General features: G+C 36.0%; 1 protein-coding gene across 2 annotated transcripts in view; it reads right to left on the reverse strand.

Moving 5' to 3' along the window:
* Positions 1-5,929: 5,929 nt before the first annotated feature.
* The window catches only part of pxylp1 (2-phosphoxylose phosphatase 1), a 36,886-nt gene continuing 17,640 nt past the window's right edge, over positions 5,930-25,175 (reverse strand). The window contains exons 1-5 of one of the 2 annotated variants that reach the window (XM_015361023.2): positions 23,286-23,395; positions 20,575-20,736; positions 18,846-18,972; positions 10,782-10,921; positions 5,930-8,252 (exon numbers count right to left, since the gene is read on the reverse strand). In XM_015361023.2, coding sequence (XP_015216509.1) covers positions 7,321-8,252; positions 10,782-10,921; positions 18,846-18,972; positions 20,575-20,736; positions 23,286-23,325 — 1,401 coding nt within the window. In that variant the 5' untranslated portion in view covers positions 23,326-23,395 and the 3' untranslated portion in view covers positions 5,930-7,320. Of the gene's footprint in view, positions 8,253-10,781; positions 10,922-18,845; positions 18,973-20,574; positions 20,737-23,285; positions 23,396-25,175 lie in introns of those variants that run through there. The other variant, XM_006637590.3, reaches the window with a different exon arrangement.

Genomic DNA, 25,175 nt, shown 5'->3' on the forward strand with positions numbered 1-25,175 from the left:
TTATGTCAGTTGTTATCCCCTACTGATAATCTTGGGAAAATGAGAGAGATGGCCAATACAATTCCACTGGGTCAACACAGGACATCCTCACAGGAAACTAAACAGGATTATGCATTATAACCTTACATGCTCCGAGACCTATTTCTCTGCAGCAAAACTGGTTTGCTGCTGTCCGTTTAGCACATATTTCAACAAGTCTTTTATTGCACTGAATCATACCTATCCAATTCAGCATTTATAAGATTTGTAGACCACAATAAGGGTGATACTTTGACAAAACTGAGCTGTGCTTCGCACATAAATTTGATTCAGTTCTGAGATAATGGCAAGAGTAACATACGTTTTCAGCTTATTATATCAAGGGCAAAAAAATATTTAGAATCCCCAAAACCTTGAAAAATGACCTCTAATGAGCAGCTGCTAGCTGGGATCTTGAAAATTAAGTGGAGTTTATTAGCATGTATAGCAAGTATTACATGTTTGGTCTTGATTAGTCATAATTACTGTATTTCTTATTTGTTCACCAATGGTTAAGGAAAATTCTCAATTAAAATCTGAACATCCAAAATCCAAACAGGGGAATCTAATGCCAAAGGGGTCGTACCTGCTGCAGTTGCAGAATGAAATCTCGTATCTTTGACAATTCCCAAAAAGCTCTGCATATATTTAAGATGTTCAAGTAGGGAGCTTCGTCAGCATGTGTAGGCTGCAAAAGAACAGGTGAAGGTTTACTCCATGCCACTTCATGTTTGAACCATGCTATTAAAACTTACAAAATGATGGTGAGCATTGAGGCAGTTGCAGGTTATGCTGTCGACATTTGTATGCTAATGGTGAAATACTCTCTTGAGTGCCTAGGAGTTAAAAATCTTAAAACAATGCACATCAGGGTTTATCATTACCTCTCCAGTATCTACAGCTGACAAGACTGTTGTTCCAGTTTTGAAACACGCTAATGTCTTAACCAATAAAACCTCTTTAAGACTAACTTTGCAATTTATCTAAATTGTTTGTTCCATTAGCTAAATAAATGCAGCATATTTTTACAAGCTACACTGCAGAGACATTCACTGTTAAATGTTAAATCTTCACAGCATTCATAAGATGTATAAACAAATAAATCAAGCTATCCTTTCAATGACACAAAGGATTTTCATTTTTATCTCATATATTAGACATCTCAAAACAAATCCATCAAATACCAATAAATCAACACCAGTCTACACCCTTGCTAATGGAAATAACTCTTGTAAACTTCACAAATTGAGGCTCATTTATTAGCATTAAAAGTGACCAGATATGTAAAGACACCCACCTACACAGTATAGCTGCATACATTTGCATAATGAAGCCAAGAAACTGTACATATCTCATTAGTATAATGTTGGTCTCTGTAGGGTTTTGGCAAGGATGATTTGATGGTAATAAAAAGTCTTGAAACACTAATAATCATAATGGATTGTCCTTGGCTTTAACTATTCAAGACAACCTTTAGTAACTGTAATGCCTCTTGTCCAATCTTTATCAAATCAGATAGAAATACACCAATAAAATTAAACATACATATAAAAACTAATAAAGAGGAGTGCAAACATTTGGCATTGCGAGGGTAGCTTCCAGTTTAACATTTGTATTTTTTGTGTGGCAATGCCCTTCAAGCTGTCACTTTATATTAAAAAGAAATATTAAATTTTTGGTACTCATTGACTTTATTGATTTTGTGTCTCTCCCTAAAGCCTTCTCTAAGCGCTTGAAAGCCCCTGTTCTAAGCCCTGTACTCTAAATTAAACCTATACAGTACAATAATACACTGACTGCAGAGAGTCAAGAATTTGCATAGTGTTCATTATGGCTAGTAATTACAGGGATACATATTTGAAATTGCATGATCAATTCCACCCATTGATATAATAAGGCATGGATGCAAATTCAGCAACTTTTAAAGAACCTGTTAGCCAAGTGTATCACAGAACTATGCTATTGAATAATAGCTCTTAAGTAGTCCGGTATGAAAAATGTAACAGCCTCCTTTATTTTCCCAATAGCTCCAAGCAATTAGGTCCCTTATCATGATTAACAATAACATTTTCTTTTAAATAACTCCTGAATTGAACTGGAATGGAGAAACAATTTACAGTTCCCATAAGTATTCGTATGCATAGCCTATACTTTAAGCCAAGGAAGAGAAGTCATAAGCTGTACACTGCGGTCCATGTGGGTCCTAATGCCCCAGTATAGTGATGGGGACACTATACTGTAAACAGGCGCCGTCCTTCGGATAAGATGTAAAACTGAGGTCCTGACTCTCTGTGGACATTAAAAATCCCAGGGCGCTTCTCGAAAAGAGTAGGGGTGTAACCCCGGCATCCTGGTCAAATTTCCCATTGGTCCTTACCAATCATGGCCTCCTAATAATCCCCATCTATGAATTGGCTACATTACTCTGCTCTCCTCCCCACTGATAGCTGATGTGTGGTGAGCGTTCTGGTGCACTATGGCTGCCGTCGCATCATCCAGGTGGGGCTGCACATTGGTGGTGGTGGAGGGGAGTCCCCATTAACTGTAAAGCGCTTTGAGTGGAGTGTCCAGAAAAAGCGCTATATAAGTGTAAGCAATTATTATTATATTTGACATTATCGTAAATGTACCACTATAATTTGAGCCTAAATTTGGAAATGCAAATTTGAAGATGTTTACAGTCAAAATAAAAATGTTTTAAGAAAGTGTAAACTAGAAATAAAGAAAAATGGCCATGGTAAAGTTCATTGTGATCAACCCCTCTTAATGCCATGTTGGCATTGCACTCAACCCTCTATCTTCACCATGCGAGTTGGATGCCCATTGGGGTGGGTTTTAAAATTGGCACAGAAACTCTTTCAGATTGAGCCCAGTTGGATCACATGGGTAGCCTGGCTGCCAAGTGATAGCTGGAGAAAACACCCCCAGCCCTCGAGTTCACATTTTGGTCATAAGTAATAGCAAGTAAGAGGGTATTATTGGTGGATGGGAGAATGGTGTGGTATCCCCAGTGCTGTGCCACTCTATAGTAGTGAAGGAGAAGTTGAGTTCTTGGACAAAGCTCTTTATCCACCATCCAGCCCACGGGTACAAGCAGGAGAAATACGTTTTTTTTCACTGGGCTGTTGGACTTCTCCGAGACAGGGCGAGAGGCTCAGCTCTTCAAGAGAGCTTCAAAGTAGAGCCTATACTCCTCCAGTTCGACAGGAGCCAGTTGTGGTGGTTTGAGCACCTGGTCTTCCTGGAGGTGTCTGTTGAAACTCGACGGGATGTCCCGATTACGTGAAGACCACATGGCCAACCCCGTGCACAGCAGACAAAAAGATGTTGAATGTGACCTTTTTCACTATTACTTAACATTGCTTAGGAAGATTAATTATTTTAATCTGGAAACATAACAATAATGTACTAAGAGAATTCCTACATTAAGAGCATAATGAATATTGAAGCTAATCTATGAAACAAACTCTTCTGAACAGATACTGTCCACAAGACAACTTCAGACCTATTAAAAATGTAAGACATCAAAGTTAAGAAGGACTGAATGGGTTTGACAGCCTTTTTCATGCACAACTCCAAAGACATTCCAAAAATTGATTTGGCTTGTCCAATCCAGTATCTAATGTACAGCATGGTCCATTTATGACAGATTTTGAATCTGGCAGCTCCATCTATTAGACCTTTTTGTCTTGTCTGCCGAGTTCTAGGTCTGAGTTCACCCTTAGTAGGGGAAACATGGCAGATCTGTCTGAAACAGTAAGTGTCTAACCTTAGTCTGATAGGATACATAAACTTGTTAAGGTGTAGCTGTCACCATAGATTACACACAGTAATGGGAAGGCTACAAATGGGAGTTAACAATTAGAACAAATTCTAAAGTAAAGCAAGATTTTCTGCCAGCATGAGTTGGAAGAAAGTGGTCAAGTACAAAAACCAAGAAATATTCATCAGTGAAAGGCTCCAATGAATTAATTTTCACCCTGAATGATACACAGGAGCAGAAATGTTTGAAACATATACTGCCATTAAACATTTCATCATAAACACATCATTTTGTGCAAAACACCACAGAAATGGGGTGGAAAGGGCATGTGACAATTACCACAGCTGTGCTGTACAGCTTTTCAAAGAGAAAGAGGCAAATATTCACAAAATGGAATTCAAGCCAACTACTAAATGTACAGTTTTAGTTTACATGTAGTAACATTACATTTATGAAGAAAATATTAAAATCCTATGGGTCTAGTACACACAATGAATAGCATACTCTCAAACTTTCCAGTTAAGTGATAATGCTCAGTTAATTGAGAGAAATGAGCTTTTGTGATCGACAGCACCTCTTCCTTTCCCCAATTTACTCTTGGGGAAAAAAATATAGGGTTTCCGGTGTGTTTCACTAGCCATCTTCAACTGGATAAGGGGACTAAACCCAGGAAAAACAAAACAAAACATCTTCCCTTTCATGTTGCATAATGCTTCAACACAACACACAACAGGTGTTGTTATACTAAATAAAGCTTGCCAATCTTGCTCCTCAGCCTCCCGAAACAAAGTCTTGGGAACACCAGGCTCCATACAATGTCCTTGTCCAGCTCCTGTGATGCCCCTCAGTATAGCCTCAGCTACATTTTCTCCAGCATTTCTTGCTGGTCGAGACCCAAAGACCCTTGAACCTGCCCCGTCGATACTAATGAGAACTCCATTCTGGAGCTCTCACACCCCCTGCTTCCAGACTGAAGCCTAGTCACCCATTTCCTCCCTGCTGTACTTACAAGCCTCTTTATTAGCACAGAGGAGTGGCTTATTCCATCCACAGCCTACCCTTGACAGCTCCTTTTCCTCTTGTACTCTAATTTCGACTGCTGGGGAAGCTCTTACATGAGCCTTACATTAACCAATATTACCAACAGGAACCTAAACAGCCTAAATTAAGGACCGTCACAACTTTCAAAGCTAGATAAACACCAGTGTTTAAGATTTAATTCCTAAAAATGGGTTTAAAGGTTTCACAAATCTAAAACAATGTGTTAGTGTAAAGCTTTGACTTCACAACAATGTTTCATGATACTTATGCAGCAGAGTTGTTGAATAATGATGCACATTTTGATTTAAATTGAAGTTAAAGAATGCCTTTCCTACAGTAAGTACCTGAATGGTTACCTTAAGGACTTCCTGTGTGATTATTCAGGTCTAACCCCATAATCTACTTTATTCGAAGATTCTTATTCTGCTGATCACCAGACCCCATACAGCAACATTCTTTTGAGGAGCGCCATATCTATGGAACTTAGTGCCCAAATCACTTGTCAAAACTTGTTTATAGACCTTATTTACAGGCCTACAGACTTTGTTATGTGTAATTAATTCTGACCCTTGGTTTCACTAATTCAGTTCGGTATACTTTTTATTTCACTTTCTTCTTGCTTCAGTTGTGCTTGCTACGGTTCTTGCTACGGGTGCAGAAATAAAAATGTATTATTTTATTGTGCAAATTTCTGTTTTGCATGTTGCTTTAAGACACTACAATTAAATTTAAATTACAAATTGATAAGACTGTCAATCCTCAAGTGAGGAATTTCCACCTCAGAGGATGCTGGCATATTACTATTCTTGTTGCTGCTGGTAAAGCTGAAAATGTGGTAAAAGCACACTTCTAGTATAAATCAACAAAATCATTCAGTAAGAGCCACACTCTGCTTCTCTCCAGTCACTTCAGATGGTTTAGAATCAGTGGGGAATGGACAGATGAATATAAACGCACCATAATGTACATAGCACTGAAATAAATATGAACTTAAATCACCGAAACTAGAGGAAAACATGTCTAAATATAAAGACTTGATAAAAAAAGCCATCTTTATCTGATGGCTTACTTGCTGCTTGGATTTTTAGACTTCATTTCACAAATCCGTTGTGTCCCCAGCACACATTTAATTCTGCGTTCTGCTATACACAAACAAGTACAAACAGATTACTGAAACCAACAAAAATCAGAAAAAAAATTGCTAAATATTTTACTGTATGTACAGTATATCACACATTTGCTATTTGATGGTAAATTTTGCTCATTTTATTTGCATTTTAAATGTATAAAATACCCAGCATCTCCAAATACTATATACCTAAATTAAAACTACAATACTTGTATTCTTAATTTGTGAAATGCATCAAATTACTGTTTAATGAAATAGAAATGCAATTAATATTCCAGAATAATACAGGTAATTATAATAAAAACAAGATATTAACTTAACTTAACCACAAAAAAGAATGGCTTAAAAAAGTGATAAGAATAAATTAAAAATAGAACTTATTGTATGTCCTGAAAGACAATGCACTAAATTATTTATTAATTGCATTTTATTCAGAAATGTCCCTTAAAATGTATTTTCAAAAAATACAGATTTTTATACATTAAAGTCATTTACAAAATTGTTGACACCCACCTTAAAAATTAATAAAACAAAATGTCAGTTTCTGGTTTGTGATGAAACAAATTAAATAAAATACAATGTTTTACAACTAGACATTTTTCCTAAAATACCCAAATGTATACATAACTACAGCTTAAAACAGACATCACATGAAGTGAAGCACTGTGACAATGTGTCAGATTCTGCTTGGTGTCTCGTTGCAAATCTTCAACAGCACATCCATTTATGAAAAAAGTCATCAACTTGCAATGGTGACAATGAGCAGCATATAGATATACTGAATATTGTAAACCACTCAGTCTTCAATTCTTCTTGTGTACAGTATATGCCCACATAATCTACACCATGGTGTTTTTGAACTGTGTGCTAATGGATGGCAATGATGAGAAACCACTCCAGCTATAAATTGTTTTCAAGTTTTCTTCAGGTAGGAAGAAGAGGTTTAGCTCCATCTACTGTGCAGAATAAAAACATTCAGCACTGCTGAAAGATTTTATAATCCACCAACAGAACAGATTTGATTTTACAGAAGACCAGAAATTATTTTATAACATAATTGTTCTTAAGCACCATCATTATATTTTCTGATGAAAACAGAAGCCTAAAATAAACATTGTAATGGCATTTGAAGACCTATCATAACTCCCTATTGCTTAATATTCCAAATACATGAAGGTACTCTAGTAATGCTGTATTATGGCTTTTCTGTAAGGTATCAGTTCAATTCTGCATATGCTGGTAAAGTGACAAACTAGCAAATAGGTCAATTAAAAAGAAACCACAAATACATTTTGTGTTAATAAATACGATTTACAGCAATATACAGTTGATTGTACCATATAGCCTGGTGTCACACAACGTATCCCTTTTAAAATACTCGCCTGTGGCAAGCATCATAGTAATTAGTGCTGTTAAAAATGGCAAACATGTCCCTCTTTACAAAATTAAGAAAGTTTTGGAAAGGGCAGAGTGGCTCATTGGAAAGCGTGTTGTGTTTCTGGCAAAAGGAAGTCAGAAAGGTCACATCCTGTCCATTGTACAGAATACGGACATACAGATTTTTTCTGCCCTTGGGGCTTCTCCACAGCTCAAAAACCATGCGGGCAGCAAACCTGGGAAACCTGGCTTCAGACAGCCCTAATGCGCTGAGCAAAGGTGCCACTGTGACATCGTGGGCAGAGAAAAGAGCGAAGAGTTCCTCTTTGTGTCCCTCAGCGATTCTCTGCATGCGCGAGACTGTCTGGTTCAGGAAAGGGTGGACGGCCAGAATGGAGTATTTGTAATACAGTTTCTTCTCATGCCTTTCCTTCTCATCGTCCAGCTGATGACCCTTAATGACCATGAAGTGTTCCAGGCTGATGCAGCCATTGTGAGTGCAAGGAAAGGTGATGTTGTGACAGAAGTGGCACAAGAGAGAGTCAATGGGGTTGGCTGCTCTCAGCTGCCTTGTGGGGACGCCCACTATCTTGGCCATTTCCACGTACGTCTGCTCCAGGAGGTTGTTCTTCACCCTCAGACTGAACTGCCTCCTCTGTTCTTCGTCGAGGTAGTGGTTCCTCATTGGACAGTCACAGCTACTGGAGCAGAAGATGGTGCTCCACTGGTGCCTGATGTTGACCCTCTGCCAATCAAAATCGGGAAGCAGGCCATACAGAAGGGCCAGGCCGCTCTGAAGGGTACGGCTCTTGCCGGTGGATTCTATGTACAGGTGCTTGCTGGCCCAGTTGCTGGGCAACAGTTTGTTTTTTTTTATATAGGTACTACGCAGGAACTGACCATTGTGGAGATGTTGTACAACTCCTGCAACAAGAAATATAAATATATGTTTAGAAATAACAAGCTGTAACTGTACCATTTCAGTACTCTGTCCTACATTTTCTTGAAATTATTCTCACGTCTCTTACATTTTGGACATGGTGGAACAGAGAGTGCTGAAGAAGGAAAGCACTTCAGTTAACAGGACCAATAACAATTGTAGGAGGGAAAGATTAAGAAAGATATAACTTTCAGGCAACCATATTGATTCCCTTTGCAGTTTGATAACTCTTTTGCCATGATCAATACACCTTACTCCTGAGGGCTGCAGCAGACTACATTTTCTCCTGGTTAAATGGGTTTTAAAGCAGTTTATAACTATAATCAGAAACTATCTGAAGACTGAAATACAAACACATAGCATGATGACTTTAACATTTCTTCTGTAATGCCCCTGTAGCCAACTGACATATTTAGACCTGAAGCTGCTGACCATATATTTCAGTTATCTGCACTGTATGAGTAATAAGCCATAAATCCTACACAGATATTGTAAAATCCTGACACAGCAAAGAGTTTGAACCCCTCAAGTTTATGAACCAAGTCTGAGATCGTGTTAATTGGCGTGCTGCACAAATAATTGAATGTTTCTCAAAATGTCAAACCTTTCAGGTTTTGTATTGCTTAATTATTTCTGGCAAAAGACTTCAATGTGTGAGTATACAAGTGTGCCAGAAAAGACAGGTGCTGTTTGAGTATGAAGTGTAGGAATCCATGTCTATTCCTGAAAATACCTTTTCCCAAAACGTATCAGGAAAGGCTTAAAATACTGCAGACAAAACTGTTACTTATTTATACTTGTAAAAATATTTGCAATTTTTTTAAAAATTGGTAATTTCTAATATTTTTCAGCACAGAAGTAAGACTACAATCTGATTCCCCTATACGCACACAGCACACCCTATATTTGAAAAAAAAAACTGTCTTAAAATACAAAATTTTGTATTATATTCTATGGATATTTTTATGTACAGGAGGACATACATTCTGAATACCCACTCATAAAACAATAAACAAAGCCACAGAACACAAAACCGATTTGGCAAGATGTCAAAATGTTATATATTGAAAAACTATAAGTGACTGTTTCATTTATTTATACAAAGGTTTGCATGTATTTAATATTTATTAAATTCTAAAGCAATCTGCTTAATTGTTGTGAACAGCAAAAATTAAATGCACTGCAACTACAAGTGTCTAGAACAAGTGAGAAAATACTGTATATTATTTCAGGGCCCAAATAGATCATAAGACATCTGATCACAGAAGCTCAGTTGCACTGGGAATGATTGTCTATTGCGCATGTCTTACGTAAATGGAATGAGAATACGCATGGATGGTAAACAAGAATATTAAATTAGACAGTTGTTCTATGAAAAAATTGGAAAATGTTCAGTTAAATGAAACTGTCAGGTACCCAATGGGACAATAATTAAACATTTAATTCCCCCAAGAAACATTTTAATTTATAGTGTAAATAAAATTTGGAAATTCTTTGGAAAGGGTTCAAAAGAAAGATTAAAGGAGAACAATGTTCAACATTCTTTCAAGAAACAAGACAGCCATAAGATCCAATACTAACATGTATTCTTAGATAAAAATTTCATTTTTTGATAATCTTCATGTATTTGCATTAATGGCTGTATAATAAGACAAATGCCACACAGATATCCACAAATCACTGATTATTTTAACAGTAGTACACACAATGGTATTTATTCGTCTTTTTAAGACAATATCTTGATATCTACAAACAACTATTTTGTTCCCTGCGTTATCAGACAAGATAAAAATTGAAAATAGCTTTTTATCAAGCTGATCTCTGTAAAAAACAAACCCTTTTCTATATTTCAGAAACTGTCATTAGCAAATAAGCAAAAACATTCATTGAATCCTGTGTTGTTTTGATATGAGCTGGCATAGTCTTCATAATGCAAGATCAATCCAATTGACTAACAGACAAAACTAATTTTATTGACTTCATCAAAGACCAATCCACCTCAAAAAGCCTTTGTATGGGATTAATTTTTCATCTTAATGAAAAAGGAAGGCATGATATGATTAATCTGCAAATGAATGAACACATCAACGTGCTTAAGTTTTAACAGTAGAGTGGGGTAACTGGTTTACATAATGTAATAATTTTACTCAGTCTTCACTGTAAAATAAAAATAAATGTATTTATTGAATAGACTAGATTCATTTGGCAGATAGCACACCCCTAAACCCACGTTACTTCTGAACCATCTGCAAATTTGTTCACACCTATATTCCCCCCCCCCCAATAAATTAACTATTCTCAAGCCTGGGTAGTCAAAAAGGACAGTGCAATGCACAAACAAGTGAAAGCTTAAATAACAGCCTTAGCTTTAAAAGGGAACTTAATCAAAAGGCGGTGCACTTACTGCACTATGATGCACAGTTGTTTTGAAATCATGACCAATAGGTGCTTAGGTGAAAGGTGAGGATTTTCAGACAGAGAGACGAATGTCTGCTGCCCGTTTTCAGCTATACCTGTTTGTGTGAGTTCTCCCATCTCACAGACAGCATGGCTGGGCAGCCTGGGGAGAGCACTCATCACACTGTCCCAGCGGCTCTTCACTGCTCTGGACATGTGACTGACAAAGGCAGGCAGCTGAGGGTGGGAAGGTTTCCTGGGGGGGGGGAAAAATCACTATTAAGAGAAGAAGGAAATGTCACCAAAATACCAAAATAGTCTTTTCTTGCTTTAGGCTAGCTCTTTAATGCTATTCCCATTGGGAAATACAGAATACTGATTAATTAGTATTTACATGCTTGTGATTTGGGTATTCTGATTTGATATCAGTTTGCAAGTAAATGCCAGATATGTTGCCACAAAGTGATGCGAGTTGTTTTTCTCTGCCTCAAGACCAACATGTATCTGAACCCTAATACGGGATGTTTATTTCTGTTTTTTCATGGCCGTTAATAAACAGTTGATGAACAAAATCACAGCAAAGCATGTTCCGTTAAACACTTATAATTCAAAGAAATTTGAAATGGTCTGAAAAAGCAATCTATTCAAAATCCCAAGTTAGTTCATCCATATTTATGTGATTTTATTTTTTTGTATAAATCCTATTACATGTTCTGTGTGAAAGTTGTTGCTTTTTTTTGTCCTTTCTGTTATTTGTCATGGTAACCATCTATTCCTGTACATTCCACCTGTGAAAACACTTCCCACAGCCAAACATGAGGAAATAATGTGGGAGGTACATTATGCAGTATGTATGTTGCATCATGATGCCTCATGAATTGGCAGTGTTTTCCAATTTGAATTTTTTAAAATCAAGGCTTCAAAACGTTTTCTGAAAGAATTTTTTTGCCGGAATGGTTAATTAGCACTAACAATGATAAATACAAAGAAAATACGAGTGCTAGAAAATTACAAGTTAATATGGTACAAAAGTATACAAAGTATGTGGCCTACTCAGAACACTATCAGGAAAACTGCTCCCTTTGGAGTGATGTAATTTGGCACACATGCAAACACATGCTACACACAATCTCAAGGGCAGTGAGAGAAGAACTACATTTTACTTTCTACAAATAGACTACATACCCACACAAAAGTGTACAAAAGTGGCATTAGTACTTGCCACCATATACTATTATCCAGTGGTAAAGTTCTTTCTCTGCTCCATTTTGTATGTTTGAATAGGTCAGTAAACACCATCTATACATGTAAGATATGACAGACTGAAAATCTGAACCCATTTCCAGCAAAAAGTTATCAGTGCATTTACAAGGACTTTTTTTAAAGACAGCTTACCGTACGTATTTGTCAGAAAAATAAACATCTGTATGAAATAGTAGATGGTGTAGTAAAGCAGCATAAAACAAATACATACAATGTGTACATTAGTTCACTCTACATCACAGGGTGTATATAGATTCCCTGAACTGGAGTTACCATGTATATTTTACAAAGAGGAGGCCATTCAGCCTATTTAGCTCGTCTGTTAGCCAGTAACAAACTGACACAAGAGTCTTCTCCATGTTTCTTAAAAGGTGCCTCAACATCATGACTGAGAAGCTTGATCCAGACAGTTTTAAAAGCACTTGGATTCTGATGTCCAATGGATTAATTTTGCAATTGAGAGCTCTGAATACTTCATATAAAAGGTTCCCTCATAGCCTCCTCTTTTCAAGACTAAAATGATTTTTAGCCTTTAGCCCGTCAACGTAGGACAGTCTTTTACACCAGGCCCATCTTCTCTGCACCAAATCTGAAGCAGAACATTCTTCCAGTAGTTTTCTGGCTCATCCAGGTGGTCTTTAGCAAACTTTAAATGGGTAAAAATGTTCTTCTTGGAGAGTAGTGGCTTCCTCCTTGCTATCCTCCCATGCACACTATTCTTGTTCAGTGTTTGCCTGACGGTGGACTCATGAACACTTGATTGGATTGGTGAAGCCCAGAGTCTTTAGAAATCGTTTTGTAACCTTTTCCAGCCTGATGAGCATCCACAACTCTTTTTCTGAGGTCCTCAGAAATCTCCTTTGATCGAGGCATGGCCTGCATTCACAAACCTGTGTGGTGAAGACCAGACTTTGGTAGTTTATGTTTTTTAAATAGGGCAGGGCCAACCAAACTCACACTCGATTGTAATAATGATTGACACGACTGACTCTACTTATCCCCTTAACTGAACTGATAATCCTAGAGGTTCACATACTTTTTCCGACAAAGACAATGTTGGATCACTTTGATCAATAAATGAATGAAAAAGTATATCCTTTTGTGTTTTATTTGTTTTGAGTGTTATTGTTCTTATGTATCTATTATCTATTTGTATGACTTAGATGAAGATCTGATCACATTTTAGGTCAAATTTTATGCAGAAATTCAGAAAACACAGTTTACTAACTTTCTAGCAAAACTGTATCAACAAAAATGCTTACATTTAATGCTAATCATCTCAAAAGAGCAGTGGTCCCAATATAGAATATAGATCCCAATGGTTCTCTACAAGTTAGAAAACCACATTTTGAACACCCACCACTTATCTTTACTCTGTTAACAATCCAAACATAAAGGTTAATTATGAAAAAAATGAAATTAGATTTTCAAAAACTACGAAACTACGAAAAACCTTCTGAAATCTCAATATACCAGATGACCAATATACCAGTTTCATATCATTTGTATCCATTATTACTATTGTTGTTCACATTATATTACATGACATAGAAATAAGACTTATTGGTCAATAATCTCTTGGCTCAGTTCATCACAATTTTAATGGATAGTAATTTATCAACAATTTTCCCCATTTCAATGGAATGTTTGGAATAGTTCTGTTAAGGGTTTAAGACTTTATTGATACAATATTTTTTATTAAGTGACCTTGGCTCTGGTGATTTAACCCAAGTGCTCCTTGTAGTGTACTGTCATTTCTTTTGTTTCAGATGCTAACATCACTGTTGGTTTTTCCCAAAGAATGTGAGGAAAATTAAGACCCCCCATGATGAACACTTCTCCATTTAAACATAAAATATTCTATTATAATTTATATGTGAATTCAGTGGTATAAAACGTATATTATACATGTAAAACCTTTTGAATGTTTTTTATATTTATAAACCATTATAGATTCTGAGACCCTTGCCTCGTTTAGGTTCGACTCCAGTGCTTTAATGATCTCAGTACAAAAAAAAATAAAAAAATAAATCAGGAATGTTTATTTAAGCAGTAACATATGGCTCTACTTCCAGTAAGACAGAAGTTCAGTTATTTTTCTTTTTTAATAAATATAATTTTATAAAAAAACAGCAACAGAAAATGAGAAGAGGTCAACTCATGCTAACCCTTCCTTCTATCCCTCCCTACAACAATAACCCACTTCTAAAAAGGAAAAAAAAACAGAAGCAAAATCCCCACCACTCCATCAATGATGAGAACATAAAAATATGGTATATATATATACACATATTAAATACACATTCATACAAAAAACCAAAATAAAGGAATTTCAGATGTAAGAACCAGGACATGGCAGTCTGTCTGTCCAGCATGATGCATTGGTAATTTGATTATTCTGATATTATAACTTCAGAAAGATTTTCAAAAAGTTGACTACAAGGTCTGATGATGCCATAATGTACAAAAAGATACACATGTACTGTAGATTTAACTGCAGTAACAGACATGTATGTATTAACACAAATCATGTGCTTTATATGGAATAAATGGGATTTTCCATGTTTTATAGTACACAATGAAGAGCTGGCAGTTAAAGAAATGCAGGGGAAAAAAGACACACTGTAATCTTAGAAGTTTTTAAATATTATTCTCCCACACTGAAATTTTTAAAAAAAGTTAACCAAAGATTTAATTAATTTTACAGAATCATAATTTTTAAGAAACTTAAATATTTAATTTGTCACACAAGTTTTTAATACAACTTCATGTCTATAATTTTATAGCCTTAAAATCAATAAAACTCTCAATTAAAATCAGGACAGTTTACAAAACTTTACTGTGATGGAATATAAAAATAACAAATTAATCTTAATACATTCCAAATCTTATTATCTAACCTGATCTTGGAATGTGCTTTCTTCTTGTCATTTCCTCTTCGGTTTAGAGGACATGTCAAAAAAATCGTCTCATTCAAAAACGTTGAAAAACCAGCAGATGTAATTGCTTTCAAGCAAGTTTCATTATCACAAAATACTACAGTAAGGCCATGTGGCAATAGGGTTGGTATGGGGTTGTCATTAGTAGAAAAATATGATGGTAGGTTTAAATATTTGTCCTTTCACTGTCATGCATTACAATGCACAAACAAAACTGCTGTTATGAAGTGCTGTTGAAAAGTAGTACTAAAGCAGTTAGACCCCTGAACACAGCATGTGTAATTCTACCTGTATCCCACCAGGTGGCACACAAGCACAACATGACACAAGCACAAGCAATACAGAGTACAGTCCTCATCAAAAAAACAAGGCTAAAAACCAAAAAGCTGAATTTTCTGTGTGGTCCCTACTCAACTGAGAATTTGCTACATAAAAAGTAATGAAATAGATGTGTGTATAGCGATCTACATCTATAAATACAGGGAGAGATTTTCCCTTTGGGTATGTTCTACTCCCAGACATCCTAGTGGCTGCCAACTGAATATGACTGAGAATCTAACACTTTCTTGGCACAAGGACACACTTTGATCATCCAGAATCTCGCTGTTCTGTGGATAATCAGGGAGGCTTGTAAAACACTTACTCAGCCTTCACCAAGGTCAGACTTGTATATAAAACTTAGCCCTATCTCTGACCTTCAGCAGTTTTGAAATTATAATTCTAACTCTTGGGATTTAGGGATACAGAACTGCTTTAAACCCCACAGCAGGAGTATACCCAGCTCAAGAACTTGGAAGCACCAGCAACTGCATAAGCATATTTTAAAGAGTTTTGAATTTTAAAATCTTTTAAATTAGATTTTAATTTGATGACTTTACCCCAGTATCTCCTTCACTAAAATATTGCCCTTAACTGTTTTTTTTCTACCACTTGGATAATGTGGTTTTATGTTTTATGTTATGTTTTTTCTTCCCATTTGATCACAAACATCTAGATAAAACTATTTGTATTATAGAACACAAAGATTGTGCAATACAGTAATATCAGGTAGCTTTCCCTATATTGACAGAAAATGATTACATATAAGGAAGAATATACAGTGTATTCTCTTAGAAATTAAGTAACTGCATGCTGCTATCTTGAGAAATCATAACCCTGGCAGTATGTCTGTGTTAGATTATTCCTTTTGTTACCACAGATTAATATGAAGCCTTTTGTTTATGATTTCACACTGTGTTGCTGTCTATTTTCAGAGTGTATTACACTACTGTGGTATCATGGGGGTTAAGCCAGAAATCGACCATGTGAATATTACAGGTTTAGTGCAAATTAAGCAACATAACTAGGGTGTGTCACAGGCAGCATAACTGAGATGTGGAATAACGTATCAGGAAGGCTGGGGGGGAAATATGATGCTAAAGGGAGTAAAAGAAAACTGTATTCCTGCAAACCTGCAAATGCACCAAATATTAAACACAAAAGCAAAAGTGAAATTTGAATCCAACATTCTCACATTTTTGTATAAATACAGCATGGGACAAAAAATATGTAATCTAAAAATAAAGACTGCAGCTTTCAGTGGAAAGAGATCACATTGCTCACTGTACACACAAGACTCACTCCTTCAAGTCTAGAAAGGCAACCATGTGTCTTTAAAGTGGTTTTAAACACACTTGAACGTCTTTCAATCTCCCTTTCAATCTCAATCCTACAGCTCCCTTCCTGTTGACAGAAAGAAAACTCAAATGAAAAGTAAATCCTGAATTCTTACACATACAAAGCAAAGACAATGTCACTCCTGCAATTGAGCTTAATGAAAGTGTTCTGTCCCACTCCTTTCACCTGCTCTAAAGGGTGTGCTCTTTGTTGTCTTGTAGTTGTGGGTTAGAACAAGCCTTTGGGTGTTAGTGTCTCTGTACCTTTCAGAAGAGTCCTAAAAGTGAATTTGTCTTTAATAATTAAATTACTTTAAGTTTAGCAATATAAAGTATTAAATTAAAAAGTGTAAAAACAGGAGAGTCATCGGATACATTCTTCACACAATTAGATCTAATCTGACCCACTGAAACTCCTTTAAACAGTCCATGCAGGACATGATTCATTAAGCAATTTAACCTTGGCAGAGCTTAGTGATGGATTAATTTTCTTTAAGTTGCCAGTAATCAATTCATCTGGGAGATATTTTTTGCACAGCAGTTTATTACATTTATTACATGTTTAAACTAGCCCATAAAATAATTCAACAGTGGCTAAATTGGAGGATGTTCTTCAGTTGGGGGGGAGACAGGACTGCATTTTTTTAACACTATGAAGTCAGTTCAATGGGTTTCTTTCACCATTTTCCTACAGTGTACTGCATACTTCTAAATGGGGAAAAAAAGGCAGACACATTCCTACCTATACACACTCATGCTCCAATGCACAGTGACAGTTAGTTTGCTGTACTTGTCAGCAAATAGAACTGTGTATGAAACGTTATGCTCGTCAATTTTAGTCAACCCAACTGGCTCATAACACATCTAGCATGTCATCCAAATATACAAAGAAGAGGAGGACAGAAAAGAAATTCTTTCCCAACTTCCATCTTAAACTAGCCAAATGTCCAGCCAAAAATCAATGTTACAAGTTATTAGTGTGAGTCAATCTAAGATGTCTGTATATAGATCCTTTGATTGATACAAAATGAGCCATTTTCAAAGGGGGTGAAGCCCTGAGGTTAATGATGAGGTTAGAGACAACAACTAAACATTTAGCAATAAATGCTGAATCTGAAAACCACATAGAAATTGACCTGTTTTTAAATATTAAAAAAGTATTAACATCCAGAAAGCTCAATCCCATTAAATCTGTCCTTCCTTATCTACGCACAGTCGAATAATGAGAAAATATGACTTGAAAACATTGACAAAAGGTCAGCTAGAAGTTAAGGCTCTCTATAGACTTCATTAAACAAGCCCGTTTCTTGTTTGAAGTCTTGCTTCATATTGTAAAGTGCATGTTTTATTGATAAAAATAGCTAATATGCAGAATTCTTAAGCTTAAAATATTACCTTTTAGAATATTACAAAATGTAATGTAAATATATAGCACAGATAAAGAAGGCTTTGCACAAGCCCATTAAGAAACTGTTTAATATTACATGAAACAGTATTTAAGTACATATTGAATGTTTACATTTCTTAAGATTTGAAAAATACTCTTATTAAACTACAAAAACGCTTCTATGACAACCTACTGTTATGTTGCTCAATGACAGAAAATGCCCTATGCTTTAAAAATAGTCAGAAAGATGAATAAGAAAGATGGCTATTTTGGCACAATACAGAGCATGTACAGTTTCCTCGAGGCCTGAAAGGATTCTTTAAAATAGGCAGCCTTATACCAAAGATGCAAGGAATGTCAGTTTAAATTTCATTAGCCATTATTTTTCAGTTCTCTAGTTTTATTTACACTGCTTGAGACACAGACTTGTAACATAGTTCATTACCTAAGCCTGATATCTGCAGTAAGTACACAAGACCCACAGGAAAACAGGAGAACAAGCCAGAAGAAAAAGCTGTAATGTAATTCTGGGCCACAAAGGTAAATGTAACTCAGTATTAAAGCAAACATCTACAATATGAGGCTGATGGGGCATTCCATTGCAGGAGATCATAATTACACACGAGGGTAACTAACATATTTGACTTTTACAGTGAGCACAAATATTTGAAAACGCCATGACTCAAAAAAAAAACTGTAGCCACCCAGCCTAAAATCACGTCTGCACATGTTTTGATGGATTTTACCAAATCTAGGGAACAACCGTTAAATAACATGTTCTTTTATCTATTTTGGGGTAAAATGCCTGTTTCGGTCTCATTTCAGAATATCTTGTATTAATATATTCCACTATTTTGTTAAGATGTAGGGTCCACAGTATTTTCAGATGACACATTTCTAAGCAGACTCTTGAAGATGTACTGCTGAAGGCCTTACCTGCTTGGTATCAACATACAGTCAATAGCTGGCCTCTTGGTTTTAGGAATGGCATACAGTGGGTATCGGTCCCCATGGCGGATCAGGACTTGCACTGACAGCAGTTTGTAGTCTGGGGGGCTGTGACCTAAAAGCAATGATTGCAACATATTACTATAAAATGAGGCAAAATAAAACAAAGTCACTAAGATCTTGCAGAGAAAAATACTGTTGGTAAATATATAGTGAATGATATACAAGCTGCAGTTGAAATGTGTCTTTCCAAGTGTTTTATTTGATCTCATTAGCAAATGTTTATTACCAATATATTATTGTGGGATATGACTTGTTGTAAAAAACTGGCTTCCGTTTAATCAGTAAGAGATTTATATGTTAATATGGGATGAGACAGATGAGGAAGAACATAGCATAGAAAATCAAGCAAACTGTAGATTTTACCTGAATGGAATTATAGAATTTACCTGCTGAATTATCAAATTCTAATAATCAGAATTTTCTGGCTAGGTTTTAAATTCAGGATATCTGTAGCTGTTAAAATGCAGATCCACAAGCAATGAAAATATTCTAACAAGAATTTAAAGTTCTTAAATGCTGAGGATACATTGAACAATTTAGCATTTATATAGCAGAGGCTATAACAGAGCACAGTATTAAACTAACTGGTTATAAAACTGAAGTTACGATGTACATTATGTTCCTAAAACACAAAGTTAAATTTTCTACAACAAGGCTGAAATGCAATAATGTGTGCTTTTTTACATAATATGGTAAACAACATGATCAAGCCTAAGAAAATCGAGAAGAGGAAAAATATTTACATAGTCTGTTGGAGAACATCCTTCTAAAGGAGAAAAAAACATTACATGGACTAAAAATCTAGCACACATGGTCTGGAAATAAATACAAATTGCCCCCTATAATTATCAGCTTTTAGATGACCATTTCTGATGCCCTGAAAAAATTATTACGAGTTCTTACTGTATGTGGCCTTGCAGTGAAATTATGAAGGCAATTTCTATTTACAGTTTCTGCGGCCGTACTGTGTTTTGTCACAATCTACTGGGACACTTTATTTCATCCAGCCATTGAATGCTCTTCACTAAAATATTACTTTATTTCCCCTGAAATACTTTTAGAGCATTGCCATTTATTTCAGGCTGTCATAGTTTTCTCTCAGCATCATAAGCACACAGCTGTCAATCATACAAAAGATCTTCATAAACAAAAGAAATTACAAAATGAATCTAAAAAAATATAAACTCAATTTAAAGTTTTCATCCGGAATGAAAATAAATGTGCTCCTTTCATGAGTGATATCCAATGATAAATCATAGATGATCTTAATGTTAAAAGTTACAAGTGTGCACTTAAGAACTCTCTTGCCATCAACTAGACATGCAGGATTATGAAACAGAAACTTAAAGCTTTCGAGTCTTACTGTAAAACGTGAATTGTCTGTCTCTCCATTCTATTGCATGAGCACCAATTCAATGTGATTTATGCATTTAGCTTGTTTAATTATTTAAAGAATGTGCCATGAAATGACATCCTCTCTACTGCCGTAGCACAATTACAACGTAAAAATGCTTCCCACGCAGACTAAAAATAAACCCCGCCAATTAAAATAAGCAATGTGATTTTCTCCAGTTCTTCGAAACACTGTTCTTTCAGACGGCAGTTGATAACTGTCTGAAGACAACTGAAAATGGTTGGTAGAAAACCAGCTCACCTTCCCACCCATTCTCGGTTCTGTTGGGGATATTGCAGTAGGCATAGGCTTCATAAATGGGATCAGAGACAGGAGGCTCTGTGAAGGGGACGGGAAGGATCCTCTTCCTGCTTTTTGCATGTTGTCGCTCTTCTCTCAACGGCGTCGTTGGGATCAAATTCACTACGAAATTAATTCACAGGACAAGTTCAAAACCCTCAGCTCCACCAATCCCATCTCCACTATTCAATGCACATAAACACTCACAATTATCTCCCGTTACAAAAGCAGAATTTGTGTAGCAAAAGTGACATGAAGAGTGCAGACAGCTGTACTATGGGGTCTCATTCTCATTCTGCCATTTTGCAAAAAGCAAAGTGGTGCCATAGGAATCCGAATATAACCCTTTATTCATCCACTATGCAACTCTGAATTCAAACCATCTTGAAGAAATCATTAACTAATATAAGTGTAACCTTACTCTATCAGGTCTGTTCATTCTTATTGATTTTTAGTCTTTAGCCTCATGAGAGACCTGAAGAAATATGTTCAAAAACATACTGCAACAACAACAGACGTCAGGCAAATTCTGGTAAATTCAGAATTACCAATTGTGTTTTTCAAGTGTCGGATTACAAATTCAAGCCCTTCCAGTCACACACTGCAAAGAGTGAAGAAGACCGGACAGACCCCACTGAGCCACATCTGTTTGAGCCATTCTTGTTTTCACCCATACAGCCCCACACGGGATGCACAGCTACTGTCCCACACTCGCAAGGAACTGTGGGGCCTCCGAGCCTGAGAGAGCCCTGACCAACTCATCCCAACTGTGTCATCACCCAGGTGACCCAGGTTCAAATCCAGGTGACCCAGGTTCAAATCGAAGTTTAGAGCTTAAGAAAGGGAGAAACTTTGGTCGAATTTTAATGCACAGTACAACCTATAAATAAATAAACAAATATTTCATTATACTTATTATTTTTGGGGGATTTATTGCTTTTTATATTTATTTTTATGTTTTTTGTAAAACTTTTATTTCAATAACTCTAAAATGATCAAATTAGAATTCCAGTAGTGCAACAAAGAATGTGAGGACATGGATGGGAAAAAAATGAATCTGGATATAAATTAGACTTACTCAAGCTTCAAATGTAATGTACTTTATCTTCATTCGTGCAAAAGCCATTCAACCACTATGAGCATGCCACAAGAGAAAGTTACATTCATAAATTTATAATGGTAACAGAACACCCAGCTGTCACGTGCAGCATAATACAAAACGCTTAATTGCAACCCCTTCGATTCATTACTTTGTCTTTATTTCATTTCCCTCAATTAAGCTGAATCTTCACACAATATGCCATTTGGAAGAATTACAGAGATTTCTGACAACAACTTACTATTTCCCTTAGTCTAGACGACTTCAGATATTTTATCTCAACATTTGTATTTGGCATTCAAAATTAAAAGCTTTTTTAATGAAAGATAAATCATGGAACAGAATGGAAAGATTCTTGTGCCACTCGATTCCATATTGCTTTTTTGCTGTTCATTTTTAGTGTATTGCTTTCAATGTAAGTTGCCTAAGACAAAAGAACTGGTTATAGCATAACCATAATATAATATTAATTATAAGAACAAGTAGGTGCACTGGGTCTGGAAAGTGTTAAAGGAGAGCTTGTCGAACACCAGAAGCCTCTGGGAACCACTTAACCCTCACAGTATTATGAGGGCTTCATGGGAAAGCAATCAACCCCAGTGCTCTGCTGACAGCCAACAGAGCACCATGGCCCATTGTCATGATAAAGATCTGGCTCAGTCCATGGCAGGGTTAGGATAGGTAAATATTTCAGCTGTTTGCGCTTGAGGGACAGGGTGTCCCCTCACAGACAGAGAAACCTCAGAAAAACATCCAAAAACCCCTGGCAGCTGCCTATTCCAACAGCTATTTCACAGACAATGCTAACAGTGTTCCTGCACGGACAAAGCACGTTTAAATTCAACCCGGGCAAACAAGGACTTCCAGTCAATTGGGGAAAATGATCAAGAAGGTCAGGGGTCCTTCCCCGTCAAACCGCTCAGCAGAAGAATGCCAAAGGATAGTTACAGGAATAGACTGTGTCGAAATTTCAAATAAATATGGACAAACTAAACATCCGCCGTAATCCACAATGTGAAGTTTGGATCGTACACTACAGCCATGTCAAACAGTACACAGTAAGTATGGGACCTGGCAAAATCTCGGCCGTCCTCAATAATACAAGTTCATTCTTGATGTACTGTTCAGTGAATTACTGTCATGCTGGCATCTGAATTCAAAGGCTGCATTAAGTAAAGCACAAGAATGTGCTCCTGTGTCCCAACAGCAACTGACCTTTTACTTCTTTGTGCTATGGAACCATACATATTAATGTATAATGCTTTTGTTTGAATTCGGCAAGGGCCATGAGCAACTTAAACCATGCTGGCTTAGCAGAACGAAAAAAATACAAATTGCTAATGATCAAATATCACGAAGTTTTCACTACAAAAATGAAATATATTTTAAGAACACGTTCCTAAAATATTAAACCACAAACATTACCGATATTAAAACAATTATACAGTACACATTAAAGTGGATTGGTCTTGAAATCTTAAATTTATGAAATTCTAAAACAGCACGTTCTATTATTTATCATCAAACAAAAACATTGTTAGTTTAATATACAGGTATTAACACACAATCTTACCGATAACCACCAGAACAGACAGCAAAGATTCGGTCTGCATGCCTCTGACAGTTTACAGCACAGGGACTGTCTGCAAAGTGCCCCAACACTGTAGACTATTCAGTTCTAAGATCTGCAGTAAAAATTTCCGAATACCCAGCCCATAATTCACAACCAATCAAAATGGTCACTGGAGAGCTCAGACTAAGAGGTCTTTATATTCTCAACTAACAGGTTGGTGGCAAACGCAAACACACTATTAAAATAAATCCAGCACAAAAAGTCTGGTTTCTTACTCTGTGGTCTGACACATGCTACCAAGTTCTTCTATTTCATTACAGAAATACAGAGTAATCAAAGTAATGTCAATTAATTACTTGTGATAATGATTATGTTAATTTCATGTTATTATAAAGCCAGAATGAAAATACTTTTTTATTGGAAAATCCTTGTTTTCCCAATATGGAAATGTCTTGAGCAACATGGATGGACACTCAGAGACACCCAGTACAGTATTAGAAACACTGAAACAGGTCAGTAAATAAATTTCTGAAAACACATTATTTTTTATTTTAATTACTTTTTATTTTTATTATGTTTCATTTATATATCTGTTTGTTCAACACGTTTCGTGAATGGTTTGAGCTGTATAAAAGGATCACTAGTAGTAAAACAAGTACACTATGAAGTATTTTTCCTATATACTATACCTGCCTATGACCATCAGTATCACTGTATGTGGCATGCTCTGCCAATTAAAGCTGTGCAAAAGCAGGTCTAGCATTTAAAAAAATATTATTCCTACTTATAAAGGTGACAATATTCTTTACTTCAATATAAAAAAGAAGCTATTAAACATATAACCTGTGGTTGTAGGCAAATGCTAAATCTAAGGGATAGAGTCATGATTTGAATCGAAAAGAGAATTAATGTAGGACTTAGAGTAGAAAATGTTTCTTTACCCTAATACTGTACTGTACATGGGGGTGTTTGGATTAGGTTTCCCAGCCAGGCAGCTGGGAGACCAAACTGGGCTCCTTTAAGAACTGGAAGATTTTGTTAAACACTAAATAACCTGACAAGATTGATTGGCGTAATGTCCTCCTCTTATTTACAAGCTTTAATGTTTTGAATGAAATGCATGTAAATGAATGAAGGTCAATTCAAATTATTCATAGCTTCCTAATTAATATAATAATATTACTGGATCTGGCACAGTAAATGCAGGCATACAAGTTGCTCAGCAAGAACTAAGCATATTGAATAAAACCATCTGCCCGGACACAGTCTTACATGATGCACACAGAAAGATTATAGCATAATGAAAAATAAATGTTGCATGATTTACCAGCAGGGTAAAATCAATTTCAATCGGAGTGATTTTCTTATAAACACATCAACAGTGTCATTCCAATTTCAGATGATTCATGCAGCATCCATATTGAACTAGGGCCTCCTACTCACTTTGATGTCAAAAAGCACAAGCAAATGAATACCAACCCAATGAGGCACAGAGGAAATCCATCAACAGTTGTCAGAGTTAGGGTCTGTGCTACTGATATACAGTATGGTATATAAAAGTAAATTGTTTAATCTTCCTCCACAACTGAAATTAACACCAAGTAAACCATCCTTATTTTCAACATATACAAAAACATAATAATAGCTACTGCAAAAAATCACAATAGTAAAACAAAGTGAAGTTGCTTACTGTAATTGAAATTGTTTTACATGGATTCTTCTTCTGCTCTTAACATACAAATAGGAAGTCCTTAAAGGGAAACACTTAATACATCTTACAAATGACAGCAGTTCACTTCCAGAGCTTGAATAAAAAGTGTAAATTTATATTCAAATGTTCAATATGTTCAGAATATTAATGAACATTATACTGATTATAACTTATCATTT

This window comes from Lepisosteus oculatus, chromosome 13 (assembly GCF_040954835.1).
Source record: "Lepisosteus oculatus isolate fLepOcu1 chromosome 13, fLepOcu1.hap2, whole genome shotgun sequence".
Lineage (NCBI taxonomy): Eukaryota > Metazoa > Chordata > Actinopteri > Semionotiformes > Lepisosteidae > Lepisosteus > Lepisosteus oculatus.